Source organism: Protomyctophum bolini (genome assembly GCF_963924005.1).
Source record: "Protomyctophum bolini genome assembly, chromosome: 20".
NCBI classification, from domain to species: Eukaryota; Metazoa; Chordata; class Actinopteri; order Myctophiformes; family Myctophidae; genus Protomyctophum; species Protomyctophum bolini.
This window is the reverse complement of record NC_137881.1, coordinates 14,230,366-14,246,833: the sequence shown is the minus strand read 5'-3', so window position 1 is coordinate 14,246,833 and position 16,468 is coordinate 14,230,366. Positions and strand designations below refer to the sequence as shown.

Below are 16,468 nucleotides of genomic sequence, written 5' to 3'. Positions count from 1 at the left end.
CCCCCCTTGAAGGGGTGCCAGGAGGCTCTCGAGCTAAAATAATTTATAAACTTTGAGTGTGTACAAATGGAACCAAATGTAGCGTATATGCATGCAGTTCGATTTGTACACTCTCAGAGTTATGGGGGTCCGTGGACTAATACATACAGTAGTAAACTAGGGGTCAGTGAAATTAAGGGAAGAAAGTGGTTTCATTCCCAACATACTTGGACTCATCTTCATCCATGGTTTTGCAAGTGCTTTCATCGTCTGATGTCACCTCATCCCATTCTATTAAAAAGAAAAGAAAAAGTAAACTAATGTTTTAGCAAACGGTGTCTTCTTCAGGGTGCGTAGTGAATGCTGAGTGGAGCCCTGGATGTGGGTGTGTAGACTTGGATAAAGATTTGAGATTAGTCGACAGGTCAAATCAAGATAGTATACACTATTTCCACCTTCAGTTAAGTCAGCTCACAATGTGTAGCGCTGATGTTTTCAGTGAGCAACACACCCGTGCGTAACAGTATAAATCAGGCTTAAGGCTAGTACCTACTACCTACTATAATAAACAAAGATCATAGTTGCATCCAGTTGAATTTGATTGACATCATTTTCATGTGGCATGCATCAAAGGAGATAGCAATTGTTACAGCATGACATTTATTTACAGTAGAAGAGACTTACGTTCCACCGTGTTCCACCACTCCATCAAGCTGTCGGTGTCCTGTAACACAAGCACACGCTGTACAAACGGAATGCCTGCAGCACGTATACAAGCACACTTTGATCCTAATGAACAGCAAAAAGACCGCAGGCAACATTAACGACGTGAGCCTCGCGGGTCGTGTATCCTATAGCCCTGAAGGGACGATTGCTCTGGGATTAATAAATTCACAAAAATGACAGTCACAGATTTGGAAAATAGGAGTTTGATTAATTGATTGAAACTGACCCCATCCTCGTCCTTCTCATCCTCCTCCTCCTCGACTTCTTCCAATCCAAAACGCTCATCCTTTTGGGAAGCTAACCACTCCGCCTGTGTGATAGAAGAGATTAAAAATAAATAAGAGAGTGGGCGAGAAATTCTCCTTTGCGTTGTGTGTAAAGGTATTTGGCATCGACCACCAGCACATTGACACAGTGCACACACAGCTGTGGCTCAAATTACTAAGTAAGGTATTTCCATTGCCTGGTCTGATTTCTAAACTGTATACATCCCACTGATGCAGATGAACCAGTTATGTCACATGTATATGAGGGGTGTGTGTGTCTGGGGCTGCGCGTGTGGAACGCATTCACAGCTCAGTCGGACTCTGACAAATAGGAAGATTAAAAGGAGCCTGGCCCAATCTATGCCACCGATGAGGTGTGTGTGTATACTGTGTGTGAGAGAGAGTGTGAGTGTGTGTACAACATGTACTGTAGATGTACTGTATATCAGTAGTTCCCAAAGACCCCTAGGGGTCCTTGAGAGTTCCAGGGGGTCACCAGCTAAATGATAATGAACCAAATGGACCCCTATGCGTCTGTAACTCAGAGTGTACAAATGGAACCAAATGGACCCTAACAGGTCCATTTGTACACGTCCAGAGTTAAATTAATTTCGATTTTACAATATACATTGGGGTCCCAGAGATAGAAATTCCATTAAATGGGGGTCTGTAGACTAATATGCATGTCAAACTGAGGCTCCTTGAAATTAAACGAAAAAAGAATCACTGCTTAGAGCCGTGGACAAATCTCCTCTTATAGAGACACATGGGGACTACAAATTTCACGCCCCCAAATGAGACAGTGGCCCTACTTCTGGTACGTTAGAACGGTGTACTGCAGACCAGCCCATAGAAGTCCATTGAAATTAAACTGTAGTTAGCCTACTTTTAAAAGAATACGAAATGAACTGAAGACTATATTGATTAGAATAATCCAAATGTATGAAGTGTCTTTGTCAACATATATTGTTGTTTTCTCAATAGAGGATGCATTTCACATTTAATTTACCACTTGAACGAGTTACCCATAATGTTAACGGAGCCGAGGGGAGACGGCAGACAGAGAACCTGTCGCTTTTAAGGGACGTCACTGCCTTTACGAGGCTACGAGCACCGACTTTAAAGAGTGGAATTCTCAATAATAAATACATCCTGATCCCGACTGACATTGTTCATTCATGTCTATATTTTGAACACGGTGTGTTTTACCGTTGTCACCTTGTTGTATAATTAACTTGGCTGAATAGTTGGGAAAATAACCCAGCTAAATGGAGGAGTGACATATCCTGACATTTTCAACTACCTAGTGAATTCTCCAGATGAGTATTAATAATTATTGCATCTTGCAAGATGCTGTTTGGATAGTTTTCCACAAATACATAGCCTATAAAACAAAACGCAACAAATATGTGGGTATTGAAAACCTGAAGGGATGCGACCGTGACGTATACCGTGCGATGACTTGGACTTGAGATTTACAAACATATGGGAGACTTTATTGGAACAAAAAAAAAAGAATCGCTACAGCCTCAGTAGTGAACCAGTGAAATTAGGGTATTTTATGATGCCTCTCATAGGGATTGCAATGACAGCTGCAGTACACCGTTGAAACGGACCAGAAGTGGGGCCGCTGTCTCATTTGGGGGCGTGACATTTGTAGTCCCTGTGTGTCTCTATGGGGGGATCCCTGGAATATATTTATAATTTTGTAATGGGGGTTCGCCGGCTAATTAGTGTCAATTTGGGGGTCCTTGACATGGAAAAGTTTGGGAACCACTGCTGCATATCAGATATCAGCCCAGGAATTTAGACCTTAAAAATGCTGCAATTCAATCAAATGTGTGTATGACCACAGCACTTCTGCCGTCATTATTAATCATAATGATGCACATTATATTAACCACATCAAAGTTTATTGAGTGTTCACCTGAAACAGAAGTTCCAACTGCAAACCATGTTATTTAATAACATGGTTTGCAGTTGGAACTTAGTTATTTAGTATGATGGCCAATAAGCCAGGTCCTCTCATGCCCAGGTCCTCTCATGCCCAGGTCCTCTCGCACCCGGTGGAGCCACGCTTCATTGATTAAAAAGGGAACATTCCCTGACGGTGACGGGAGCCCCAGAATTATCTCTATTGGGCCACGGACCCCCATCTCAAAATATGTTGTTCCAGGAACCCTCCAGAAACAAATATTTTAGTTAAAAATGTTCGCTCTGAAATATATATTCAATGATTTGCGCCACATATTAACGACTTTTCAAAAATAGCAGACCTACAACCATCTGTGATGCACAGACAGTGATGAGTAAAAAAAAACAAAAAACAATCTGTTCATAAGACATTCATTCACCTGTGCTGCTTCCGAGAAGTAGTCACTAGAGGTAGCTCCCGGTGGATCCTCAGGCGAGTCCAGAGCCGTCGCCTTTTTCTGGGAACAGACAAACATCAGCATGTCAACTACTTTAGAATTCTCCAAATGTGACGAGTATAAATTGAGCTGGAGAGTTTCACCGAGATTGGTGGCATGAGGACAGGAAAGTACCGTACTATGTCACATAATCTAGTCCCTGATAATAATGCGACCCTGTTATTTTTATGATATTTCCATTGTAAAACCCCCCCCGTAATATTCAGGACAATAGGGTACAGTAATGGACATCCCATAAACCAGTGGTTCTCAAAGAGGGGTCTGGGGACGGGTCTCCAGCTAAATTTGTAAACGTAGCATCAAAATAATTTTGTGGCCACTTATAAACTCTATTCTATACTATATCTATCAGCTCACAATGCATATAGCGAGGGCAGAGGTCTGACGGAGACGATTAAAAATGAAAGGAAAATAAAAATAATCAAAGAATTGCAGCTATATCTATGCATTACACTAGTAACTATTTATAGCCGTTCTCAAAATGTCATGGACCTGCGGCACAGACCCCAATCACAGCTACAACGACAACATCCCTTAAAAATGTGGATCACTGGCTTCTTTAAAAAAACTCTACCTCGTGCGGTTTACATCGTCTTAACTAAGCCCTTTTCGATATCCTTTATACATTATATTCATACATTATATGAATAATTGTCTAATGCATACAGACGCAAATGTGTGCGCTCGCCGCTCACACACACACACACACACACACACACACACAAACACACAACCCACCTTGGATTTATGCTTTTTAAGGCCTTTCAACGGTTTCTTCTGCTGAAGAGATAGTGTGAGATTAAAACCTGGTATTTTCATTTAAAAATGGACCCATAAGATTTGATTAAACATCGAAATTAAAAGTTGAATATCGTGTATACACAATTATGCAATGAAATAACTGTTACCAGTGAACCTACTGTTAACAACAATACAACTTACTGGTTTGCCGTATTCATCTTCATCCCCACCCAGTTGTCCAGCAGTATATATAGCTCCTCCCTTCCGAGGAGAACCATCTTCTAGAAACACCCCCTGGTGAAATGAAATATAAACCATCAATTAATTAAACAAATGCACCTAGGTAGGGATGTAAACCCTGCCGCTACCAAGATGTCTTGCTATGTCTCTTGATTGTCACTTTGACCTTTAACCTGTTTCATGAAGCACTTGACCTATATCAAGTTTTAACCTGGATTCCCAATGTTCTCCTTATTTTGAGTTTCCAGTGCTGTTTTGAAGGTAGGGAGTGAGGGGGCATCTCTGATGTGTTTGGGGAGAGCATTCCAGAGGGTGGGGGCGGCCACAGAGAAAGCCCTGTCGCCCCAGGTTTTAAGCCTGATCTTCTTGGGGATCACAAGGAGGCCAGTGTCGCTGGACCTGAGGGAGAGGGATGGGACGTGTGGCTCGAGGAGGGCGGAGAGGTAGGGGGGAGCCAGGTTATGCAGGGGCCTTGTAGGCGGTAAGGAGTACTTTGAAGTAAATTCTTTGCTTAACGGGGAGCCATTAAAACTTACGTTAATGCCTTACCAACCAATGTGGCCCAAAAGAGCCTACAGTATCTCTTATTTCTCTAGCGTGAGGTGGCTTGGTGTACATCTCCTGGACATGATCAAGGCTAAAATGTTGCATGGATTTTAATTAAGGGAGCCCCCCAATAAATGACGGCGAACGGGAGGCCACTGTAACATAATTATATATATATATATATACATACACACACACACTAGTATTTTGTGTTGTAATAAATAAGTTTAGTCAACAACCTCAACACTTACTCCGGATGCCCAATGAGGAGATTCGTGGCTCAAACGAATATGGCAGCTGTCATGAAGAATGGTTTCCTGGGTTTTCTTGGTTTTACGATGACTAGCCCCTTTGTGTTTGAAGTGCTTCTTCTGATGAAGGAAGCCAAAATGTTAGAAATAAACCTAAACCTTTGTATCACTCTGTAATAGGAGGACAATGCCTTAAAAGACCATACCTGTGCTTTGGCCTCACAGTACACTTGACTATAGTGCTGACCATTTTCAAAAGCATACCTTGTTTGTTCATTTCATTCAATTACTTCATTTCCGGGGGACGAATTCACCTTAAAATGATTAATCGATTTCTGTAGCCACTGAGAAGCCATGGATGCTTTATTTAATTCCAAAAACTACTGTATCTTTTCATATTTTTTGGCTAGACTTGTCAAACGCATAAAACCAAAACAATGATAACACATCTGTGAAAACTAACTGAACTATCTCTGTCTTCGATTACCTACTGGTACTGTATCTCAAAAATGTTTCAAGTCTCACTCATGAATTTAATGGAAGTAAACCAATGCCTTCCTCAAAAATCGAACACACCATGGTATCCTTTGGAAAATATTCGGCAGCAATGTACAGTAACAAGTGTAAAATGAGTCAGTCTTAAACATGCCAGACCGCAAGTATAGTCCTTTAAAGAAAATCTTCTCACCGCATTGCTCAATTCACTCACACAATTCACCATGCATTGATGCAAGAATTAATGAACAGTTTACCTGGTCATGCGTTATTCTTTAGTCATAAGACTTTGGTATGAACACAATGCAGTTGTTCCAGACCACATACCATATCACTATTTAGTCCTAATGTAGTCTGGACAACAATGAATGTTATTGGTCCTCTGTGTTGTATATTTTGAGCTGGCCTTATAACTCATTATTATAGTAGAAAATGAAAAGCAATTGCAGATACAAAGACGTAAAGTAAGTGGCATGGAACAGCATGGAAGTTTATGATAATGCATGGAGAAACATGATACCGGTTTGCAGTAGTCCATCTCATTCTGTTCATCGTTGTCCATCTCGCCTGTTGATACACTTCCTCTCTGAGGGCTTCTTTCATCAAACATGTCATCCTAAACGACACAAATGAATCACTAAATCTCTGGGGAAAAATTAGTGTAAAGAAGGCAACCAGTTACTTTGCAGAATAATTACTGTACCTTAGATTTGCGTCGACCCACAGACAACCGTTTCCCCTTTGTCGTTTTCTTCTAAGAAAAATACAATTAAAAAAAAAGAATGGTTTAGCTGAGCTCTCTTTATAATGTGTAGAGTTACGTAGTGAATGTCTGTAGCGTTTTATCGGAAAGTACCACAGTATCCTTTATTTCAAATAATGACAATAATTACAGGTTTGCAGTCTTCCATTCCAGGAAAATGTCACGTTATGTGCATGTACAGTGACAAAAATACCCCAAACACAACTAAAGGGGACTATTGTTAATGTTATTATAGTAGAAAATGAAAAGCAATTGCAGATACAAAGACGTAAAGTCAGTGGCATGGAACAGCATGGAAGTTTATGATAATGCATGGAGAAACATGATACCGGTTTGCAGTAGTCCATCTCATTCTGTTCATCGTTGTCCATCTCGCCTGTTGATACACTTCCTCTCTGAGGGCTTTTTTCATCAAACATGTCATCCTAAACGACACAAATGAATCACTAAATCTCTGGGGAAACATTAGCGTAAAGAAGGCAACCAGTTACTTTGCAGAATAATTACTGTACCTTAGATTTGCGTCGACCCACAGAGAACCGTTTCCCCTTTGTCGTTTTCTTCTAAGAAAAATACAATGGTTTACCTGAGCTCTCTTTATATTGTGTAGAGTTACGTAGTGAATGTCTGTAGCGTTTTATCGGAAAGTGCCACAGTATCCTTTATTTCAAATAATGATAATAATTACAGGTTTGCAGTCTTCCATTCCAGCGAGATATTCATTTTCCGTTACGCCAACTGAGGCTAGATCCCATCCCTTCTGTGGGCTTGCGTCATCCAGGATAGCAGCCTGAGATACATAATATTGTGATATGGAAAGTAAAGGATACGAGGCTTGAAAAGTTTATACTGCAGTGGCGCAATGAGGAGATACAGTAAGGCAATTTCAAGTGCTATTCTTCAATAGGCTCTACACACAATAGCCATATATACAGTAGGTAATGAAAGTCACTATGGCACTGTATGTCGAGTTACTCATACTTCCAAGAGCTTGGAAGCCCGGTTTACTTTAGGATGAGATGTTAATATTCATCACCTTGCTGGTTGACGGACAAGTGAAGCCGACTGCTCCTCCTTCTATATCATTAAAGTTTTCATCCTGAGGGTGAAACCAGAATAAATAAAGTTATCGTATTATGACTGCTCAACATAAAGTGTACATTTTACACACACACACGTGTGAAAAAAATACAAATCTTGTTTATATCTTGAGTTCAGCTAATTTAAAGTTAACGTTTGCACCCCTTTCAGTACACTACCTGTGGCTCTTTCTGATGCGTTTGACCATGTTCACCATTACGTTTATGATGCGGATTCTCCTGAGAGATAGAGAGAAAACACTGTATAATACATCGACAGTTTCATAGACACTCAAATACCATAAACATGAAATACCTGTACCTTATTGGAGCCTCTCCGAGGTGAATTCCCATGGTCCTGTTGCTTCTATCAAAGACAAAGTTTCATAATACAATTACAAATCAAAGATCACTGTGAAACCGTTGTCCAATAGTTCAATACAGTTGGCCCGCTCCTTTTTTCCCCCTCTCTACTTGCCGAAAATAACCTACAAGGTCACATCGTGACGTGTTGGGCTTGTAGATCTGTTATTGTCAAAATACACATAGCAAAGAGCACCATTATCTCCTGTACCTTATCTAGGCTGATGGAAAACCCTCTCTTCACAGTCTTTCTCCTCTTCTGCGAGAGAGAAACGATTAGGTACGTTAGATTGTCTGAACAGCAGTCAGAATCAAAAGCAACTTGCAGAGATGAGTTCAGGAATCTATTAAAATATCAAAGGGAATTGTTGGAGGTTGGCATATAATGTTCATTATAAAGCTTACAAATCCATTGTTTCTGGCTTCCTCACTCCCATCTTCTTCATCATCTTCTTCACCTTCAGAACTTCGGTCCAACTTCATCTCCTTTAAGAAAATGTTACATCAAGCAAGGAAGTTAAGCATTTTAACTCTCATCACTGTATTCTCTTACATCTGGTTACGTTTCACTTACTCATATTGTAATACACAAAACAGGAGGACGGCATGCTTGTTGTGCAAGTTCAAGTGTGTAATGTAAAATAGCATGGCCAATCATTTTAATTGGCCAGAGGGTGAACATTATTTTTCAGGAATGAGCGTTCGCATTCCATTGGCGATCATGTGGCGCGGGAACGTTTAAAAGTATTATTGTGACCGTAGGTCGCAGTTTACCATGAAAACCTGCATCCTGCGTCCGTCAAGCCTTGTGACATGCTCCATATATGGCCAGTACAGAATTCATTCCATATGTTGATCCGACCTCATCAAACCCTAAGATCTCCATATATGGAGCTGGCCTGTTCCGACATTACAATGTTGTTCAGACATCACAATGATGACTCGATCAGCTCAACAGCTATTCAGGGTTTGATAAGGTCTTCATATATGGAGAAGACTGGATCATCACCTAGATCTGCATATATGGAGCCGGCCAGAAACTCTAGTACATCTGACCTCACCCAGCAAGCACGGTCAGGACCTGGACGAATTAGTGACGTCTATTGGGGCCAAATCAAGTCAAACCAAGACTAGTCTGATCTGGCCCAGAATATCACCTGATTTCAACCAACATAGATTCTGCCCACTAAGACGGACGTCCCTGGATGAATCAGAGAAAGTCCAATAGAGGCCAGATCAACTTAAGTCATATCATAACTAGTCAGATCTGGCCCAGAATAAGCAATATTATTTTAACTGGTGAAGACGTCCTGGAAATGACGTAAAGATCATTCCCATATGGGCTGTGATCTGGCCTAGTCCTGAACGTCACCGGAGGACGTCTTCATAACGTCATCATGACGTCATTTGGCTTGCTGGGCAAGGACACCAGATTAATAGTTTAACTCCTGCTTCTTAGCTGTGCCGTATTTTCTTCTTGCCCTCAGGCGTCTTACTGGTGGTACAGTAGTTACAATTGTTCTTTCTGTTGCTTGTATATCTCCGTCTCACTTCCCACTCTGACGCGGTCAAAGCAGACATTAAACTTTGTTTTGCACCTGCAATGGCAATAATAGGAATTGGAACTGAATTTGAGGAAGCAAAAGAATAAATAAATAGAGTGATTTATTTTTCACTCACAGTACAAGAAGTGAAATGTTGGTGGAACATCTTATGCAACAACAATACAATACAACAAGATACTAATGAGTGTAAAAAAAACTAACCATAATTCAAGTAAAAAATATAAAAACAATTCACTAAGCCATGCGGATATAAGAAAATACTTTGAAAACCACCTAATTGACCTCTGTGTCATCAATCAATAAAAACATTGAACCAGGTGAACCCTAGCATCCCCTAGCATGGCGGTGAACATTTGGCGAAAATAGAAGCTCACAAAACGACACGTGGGGTTAGATCAGACAGATCTAGGGAGCCAGAGAGAGAGAGAAAGAGGAGGGGGGGGGGGAGAGGGGAGTTGCACCACTCAGTTCACACAGGTGTGATTCTTTTAAAGTAATTTGGTCTAGACAGGGAAAAAAGCCCTTCCTTTTTTCCGGAAGTGTAGAGCCCTGGTTGACTCGAGTCTAGTCAACGAAGTATACATACGTTTTATTTCTGTTTCTTAGATCTTTTATTGTAGCTGTCATCAAGATTAAAAGCTGCCTACAGAATTAAAAGTTCATTTATAAAAGTACATAAGTTAAAGTTCATAATGTTTTTTGTTTCATGTCAATTTCATGTTTCTATGTGTTTCTACTTTGTTTTCAATGTGTTTTGAGGTAATTTATGTTTGATTGATTGACTAAGGTCACTTAAACCTCTGAGCAGTGGAAGCCTGATCTGCTGATTGAGCAAGGGTGTTTTGGATCCTCATAATTAGCAGAGCAGGGCAGAGACAGTTCATTCTGAGAGAGAGCTTCAGCGTGCAACAGCTAAAATGCATTGCTGCTGCCACATGTAGATTTGCTGTTTTCCAGCCCTTGATATCAGTCAAAGCCAATGTACTGATACTGAAAGATTTCCCCCGTTTATTCCCCCCAAAGTGGATGCGGCCAATGAGGTATATTTGTTACATTTGTGTTTGTTTTATTGTAACCTGTATTGTTTCTTCATTATTGTTCTCTATGAGAATATTGTACTGAATGTATATCTTTTATGTTTTTATTCAGTTCTCACGGCATTTAGCATACGCTAAATAAATGTCTGTACATACAAAGAACGCCTTGTGACGTATCGATCTACCGGAGGGGGCTACAGTGAGAACTCAGCCTGCTCGACACGAGGTGAAGGGGCCTGTCTGTGCCTACCGTCGACCGTGCTGCAAGCAAGTTTCCATGGTTCACCTGCAGTGACTTCCAGCAACAGATAAGACTGTGACTACATTGGGTTCCCAGCAAGTGGAGTTCGGGAGCTTTGGGTGGTTAAGCCAACAAGAAGTAACACATTTAAAATAAGTTAAATGTTGAGTGGAGTAACCTACTCACTGCTTTAAAGGGACTCTATAAATTGCTTAAAGGGACATTTCTGGTATTTTGCACATGTCTTTCTATGTTGAAGTTGTTGTTGATTTCACTACAGTCATTGAATTTTAAGCAAGTTTCAAGTGTAAATGACACTTAAAGTCTAAGGGTGAAAATATTTTGGTGTTATACATTTTTCTGATTTAATCTTAAGTGGTTTACTCCTAAAGAATTGAAGTGACTATATTGCAACCAAGAGTGATATAAGTTACTAGTGTTAAAAGAAGTGTTGTCCATTTCATTGGGTAATTTAATTTAAAGTTCATGTGTATTGTGAAACAATTTATGATACTTAAGCCATTCTAAATATATATACTTGGTTAAAAATACTTATGGTAATTATTTGCAAGTGAAACAATTTCATTAAGGGTGTTTGATACATTTTAAGGTTTTTCTAAAACAATTATGTCAAACTAAAATCCAAGTTAATTTGCAAGTGTTACATTCCAAAATCGTAGTATTATTTTAGGTTAAGCCAGTTAATTTAACTGTTGTTTTTTGTTTTGTTTAAGCTTTAAAGGCTACAGGCTACTAATTTAGGATAGCTTACAGTCAATTTTTTAAACAATTCTAAAGATGTCTGAGCACGAAGCCAGTAAAACAGATTTAAACGTTACCATTACAGTTGATGCGTTAGTGCACCAGTCTAGCAGTACTGATAATGCACCTTTAGACACTAACACACAATCGGGAATTGAGGTACTAAAAGGGGCCGACAATGTGTCAGAAGAGAGTGAAGATGATGCAGATAAACCGCGAAGAAGCCGGAGAACCCGAAAGCTTACTGAAAAGGGTCAAAACCTCGAAGATGACAGAATAAGAAATATGCAGCATCACTTCACAACTTCCTATGAAAATTGGAAAGCTCTTGCCAAGGAGGCTAAGAAAGCATTCAATGGAGCTCTATCCAATGACATATTGGAAAGCGTTGTGACCAAGGTCAGCTGTGCTGAGAAAGATGTAACACAAGCTTATGTTGACTTACGCCGACACATTACCCCTGAAAGCCAGACCCGCCGTCGTGTCGACACTTGTGTAGCGGTGTCAGAGATCCTGACGCGTGCTTTTAAGGACAGAAATCAAGATGCTTTGAGTGAGTCTAGCTCGAAGTTCACATTCAGTGCCAGCCAACTTTCAGTGTCTACAAGTAGACCAACCACAAGATCAAGGCACTCAAACCTGTCCGCTGCAAAGAAACAAGAAGCTGCAGCGGATCTAGCTGCAAATCAAGCCACTTTAGATGTCCTAAATGTAATGGACTATGAGAAGCAACAGCTTGAAACCCTTGAAGCTGAGAACAGGCAAAGGCTTGCACAGCAAGAAGTGGAAAATGCTGCAAGGCAAAGTGCTTTAGAAGAGAAGCGCAGGCAATTAGAGCGCTTAGATGCAGTCAAAAAGATGAATGCTGCAAAGGCACGACTACAAGTGTATGAACAAGAAGTGGGCTCAGATGACGACATATCGGAGTTGCTTGAAGACAGCAAATCTATGAAACTGAAACCCACACTTAAGTCAAAGCGTCTGCCTGTGCAATATGTGGCATCACCACAACATGTCTCACAAGCACAATCGGCTATGATAACCCAAGCAACCACAAGGGGCCAGCCTGCTACTAATGCCCAGCAGATGACACAAGCAGTCACAAGCCAACCTGCTGCTAGTGCTCAGCAAGAGGATAGCGCTACAGCAATCGCCAGAGCAATTGCCGAGTCCATCAATGCAAGCCGACTCCCTGTACCAGAGCCGTCAGTTTTCAGTGGAGACCCACTAAGGTACAAAGACTGGAAGATGTCATTTCAAACATTGATGGGCAGAAAGAACATTCCAGTAAATGAAAAAGTATACTATCTTCGCAAGTACGTCGGCGGACCAGCAAAGAAAGCCATAGAAGGTTATTTTCTGTTAGGCACAGAAGCAGCCTATCATTCAGCATGGGACATACTTGAAGAGAGATATGGAAGCTCATTTGTGATAGCCAAAGCCTTCAGAGATAAACTTACCGCGTGGCCGAAGATAGGACCCAGAGACAGCATGGAACTGAGAGAGTTCGCAGACTTCCTGCAAGGCTGTCAATCAGCGATGTCACAGATTAAAGGCCTAGAAGTCTTAAATGACTGTGCTGAAAACCAACGAATACTTACCAAGCTTCCTGATTGGCTGACAGCCAGTTGGAACAGAAAGGTCGTTGAGAATCTGGAAGAGTGGCAGGAATTCCCTAGCTTCGGGAAATTTGTAAAATTTGTCACAAAGGAAGCCAAGATAGCCTGTAATCCAGTGACCTCTCTTTACGCTCTGAAGTTGAGTGATGTCGAGAAGTCAAGGACACCACCAAAGGACAAAGACACCAAGACACGAAGTATTGGTGCAAAGGTACTAGCAACTACAAGCACATCTGAAGATAAACCAGATGCTAAAGAGTGTGTCTTTTGTGAGAAGTCAAACCATGGCATTCACACATGTCGAAAGTTCATGGCCAATTCAGTCGCAGAACGAGTCAAGTTTGTGCAGACCAACAGATTATGCTTTGGATGCATGAAATCAGGTCACCAGTCTAAAAATTGTGACAACAAGAGTGTCTGTGACACATGTAAAAGGAAGCACCCTACCTGTTTACATGAAGACCGTACCAAAGACGACGGAAGGAAATATCAGAAGGATGACGAACTAAAGGAGAGTGAGAAGCACTCAAAGGACAAAGAAAGGTCAAAGGACAATACAGATGAAACGGCAAGTGAAGCAACATCACACCGTGTAGTGCAGGATAGGAGCAATGCTTGCACTTCCACAGTTGTTCCAGTATGGTTATCCACCACAAGTAGACCAGAGAATGAAGTTCTTGTATATGCACTTCTGGACAACCAAAGTGATACCACCTTCATCTTGCAAGAGAAAGCTGACACTCTGGACACACAGAAGGTTCCGGTGCAGCTAAAGCTGTCTACATTGTCATCCAAGAACACGATCATTCCAAGTCAGAAGTTAACTGGGCTACAAGTCAGGGGGTTTTACTCATCTAAGAAAATCCCTCTCCCAGTCACTTATACAAGAGAGTTCATTCCTGCCAATCTCGGTCATATTCCTACACCCAAGACTGCCAGAGCATGGTCTCACCTGGAGTACCTTGCTGAAGAGATCGCACCATTAATCGATTGCGACATTGGTCTGCTTATTGGCTATAATTGTTCCCATGCCCTGCTACCCAGAGAAGTGGTGTCAGGCAAAGACAATGAGCCTTTTGCCCAAAGAACAGACCTCGGCTGGAGTATAGTCGGCTGTGTCAATCCCTGTGTCGACTATGGCGATGTAATTGGAAGCAGCCACAGGATTGTTGTCAAAGAAGTGACACCAAATCTTCACTCGCATGCTAATCAAACAAGTGAAGTCCGATACATCTGCCGAACACAAGTCAGAGAAGTTGTCACTCCACCAGACGTGATACGGGTGCTTGAATCAGACTTCAATGAGAGAACTGCAGAGGATGCTCATTTTTCCCAAGAGGATCTGCGCTTCATCGCAACGATGGAGGATGGAATCAAGATCAAGGCAAACGGTCACTGTGAATTGCCGTTTAAGGAAGACAGACCGAGTCTACCAGACAATAGAGTGTGTGCAAATCACCGCCTCAAGTGTCTGAAAAGGAGATTTGAGAAAGACAAGCAGTACCATAAAGACTACATTGACTTCATGAGTGGAACAATCACTCGTGGAGATGCTGAAAAGGTTCCAGCTGAAGAAATGAAGGACCTCATTGCCTCCAACTGGTTTACTGGTCCAGGTTTCCTCTGGTGTGACGAGCTTCCCAGCAGAGATGTTAAGGTGGGAGACATAGCAGTTGAAGACCCAGAAGTTCGTAAGACCATCGTACATAAGACCTTGGCAACAGACGTTTCACTGCCTGATCGTTTCCTGAAGTTCTCCAGCCGGACAAGTTTAGTCAAAGCTATTGCAAGACTCGTGCGTTGTGTCAAGGAGCTTAAAGGTTTGATGTCAAGAACCAATGAAGCCACAAGTCTCGAAGAGAGAAAGGATGCTGAACTTACCATCATAGGTATTGTCCAGAGAGCAACCTCTGATGAAATCCAGAGTCTTCAACCCAAGAAGGAGATAAGCATGGATAAGACCCGCAGAAATGCAAAGATCAACAATATAGTGATTGTGAAAGACGACACTGCACCACGAAATGAGTGGAAACTAGCCAAGGTCACGGATGTGCACCCTGGTGAAGATGGATGTGTGAGGAAGCTACAATTGCTGATTGGAAGTTCAGCACTGGATGGCCAAGGAAAGAGACTCAACAAGCCAGTCTACTTGGAGAGGCCTATCCATAAGACGGTTACCCTGCTTGAAGCCGACGAAGCAGACTAAGCAACCTCTACCTCTCATGCACTCCATACACTAGTGTTCATAACACACTACATGACACTTAAAGGATGATTATGATTATAAAATGTGAAAGTTAATTAAAGAAATCCAGGTGATTTCGGTGGGAGTGTAGCTGTCATCAAGATTAAAAGCTGCCTACAGAATTAAAAGTTCATTTATAAAAGTACATAAGTTAAAGTTCATAATGTTTTTTGTTTCATGTCAATTTCATGTTTCTATGTGTTTCTACTTTGTTTTCAATGTGTTTTGAGGTAATTTATGTTTGATTGATTGACTAAGGTCACTTAAACCTCTGAGCAGTGGAAGCCTGATCTGCTGATTGAGCAAGGGTGTTTTGGATCCTCATAATTAGCAGAGCAGGGCAGAGACAGTTCATTCTGAGAGAGAGCTTCAGCGTGCAACAGCTAAAATGCATTGCTGCTGCCACATGTAGATTTGCTGTTTTCCAGCCCTTGATATCAGTCAAAGCCAATGTACTGATACTGAAAGATTTCCCCCGTTTATTCCCCCCAAAGTGGATGCGGCCAATGAGGTATATTTGTTACATTTGTGTTTGTTTTATTGTAACCTGTATTGTTTCTTCATTATTGTTCTCTATGAGAATATTGTACTGAATGTATATCTTTTATGTTTTTATTCAGTTCTCACGGCATTTAGCATACGCTAAATAAATGTCTGTACATACAAAGAACGCCTTGTGACGTATCGATCTACCGGAGGGGGCTACAAGTGGTGTGATGATTATTTTTATACAAATGTTTATATGCATAACTATGAAGTGCATTATAAATCAAATCTATTTATTATTATTATTATTATTATATATTTTAAGCGGTTAAGCAAATTATTTATTCCAAAAGGCTTTATATGCTTGACGATGTTTAAATAAATGCTATAAGGTATGTGTGCGTGCGTGCCTATTATGTATATACAGTAGGTAGAGACAATAGGAGTGAATCGATAGGTAGATAGATACACACTTTAGATACAGTAGGTAGGCAGGTCGCCTCGGACATTGACCATCGTGGTGATGTGAGCCTGTCGCTGTCCTATTGTGGCATAGGAAGCAAGATCAGAATCACTATACAAGGCATGAATACAGTACACCTACACAATAACCTGTGCCTACCTGTGTCAAC

General features: G+C 41.1%; 1 protein-coding gene across 7 annotated transcripts in view; it reads right to left on the bottom strand.

Moving 5' to 3' along the window:
• The window catches only part of LOC308335560 (uncharacterized protein), a 31,294-nt gene that overhangs the window by 2,688 nt on the left and 12,138 nt on the right, over nucleotides 1-16,468 (bottom strand). Inside the window, exons 18-35 of one of the 7 annotated variants that reach the window (XM_080792617.1) lie at nucleotides 16,310-16,378; nucleotides 8,287-8,367; nucleotides 8,093-8,140; nucleotides 7,841-7,885; nucleotides 7,699-7,758; nucleotides 7,476-7,538; nucleotides 7,128-7,229; nucleotides 6,952-7,002; nucleotides 6,769-6,864; nucleotides 6,380-6,430; nucleotides 6,197-6,292; nucleotides 5,170-5,301; nucleotides 4,346-4,438; nucleotides 4,142-4,183; nucleotides 3,326-3,403; nucleotides 932-1,015; nucleotides 664-703; nucleotides 207-270 (exon numbers count right to left, since the gene is read on the bottom strand). In XM_080792617.1, coding sequence (XP_080648743.1) covers nucleotides 207-270; nucleotides 664-703; nucleotides 932-1,015; nucleotides 3,326-3,403; nucleotides 4,142-4,183; nucleotides 4,346-4,438; nucleotides 5,170-5,301; nucleotides 6,197-6,292; nucleotides 6,380-6,430; nucleotides 6,769-6,864; nucleotides 6,952-7,002; nucleotides 7,128-7,229; nucleotides 7,476-7,538; nucleotides 7,699-7,758; nucleotides 7,841-7,885; nucleotides 8,093-8,140; nucleotides 8,287-8,367; nucleotides 16,310-16,378 — 1,295 coding nt within the window. The remainder of the gene's footprint in view (nucleotides 1-206; nucleotides 271-663; nucleotides 704-931; nucleotides 1,016-3,325; nucleotides 3,404-4,141; nucleotides 4,184-4,345; nucleotides 4,439-5,169; nucleotides 5,302-6,196; nucleotides 6,293-6,379; nucleotides 6,431-6,768; nucleotides 6,865-6,951; nucleotides 7,003-7,127; nucleotides 7,230-7,475; nucleotides 7,539-7,698; nucleotides 7,759-7,840; nucleotides 7,886-8,092; nucleotides 8,141-8,286; nucleotides 8,368-16,309; nucleotides 16,379-16,468) is intronic. The other 6 variants (XM_080792620.1, XM_080792621.1, XM_080792619.1 and 3 more) reach the window with 6 other exon arrangements.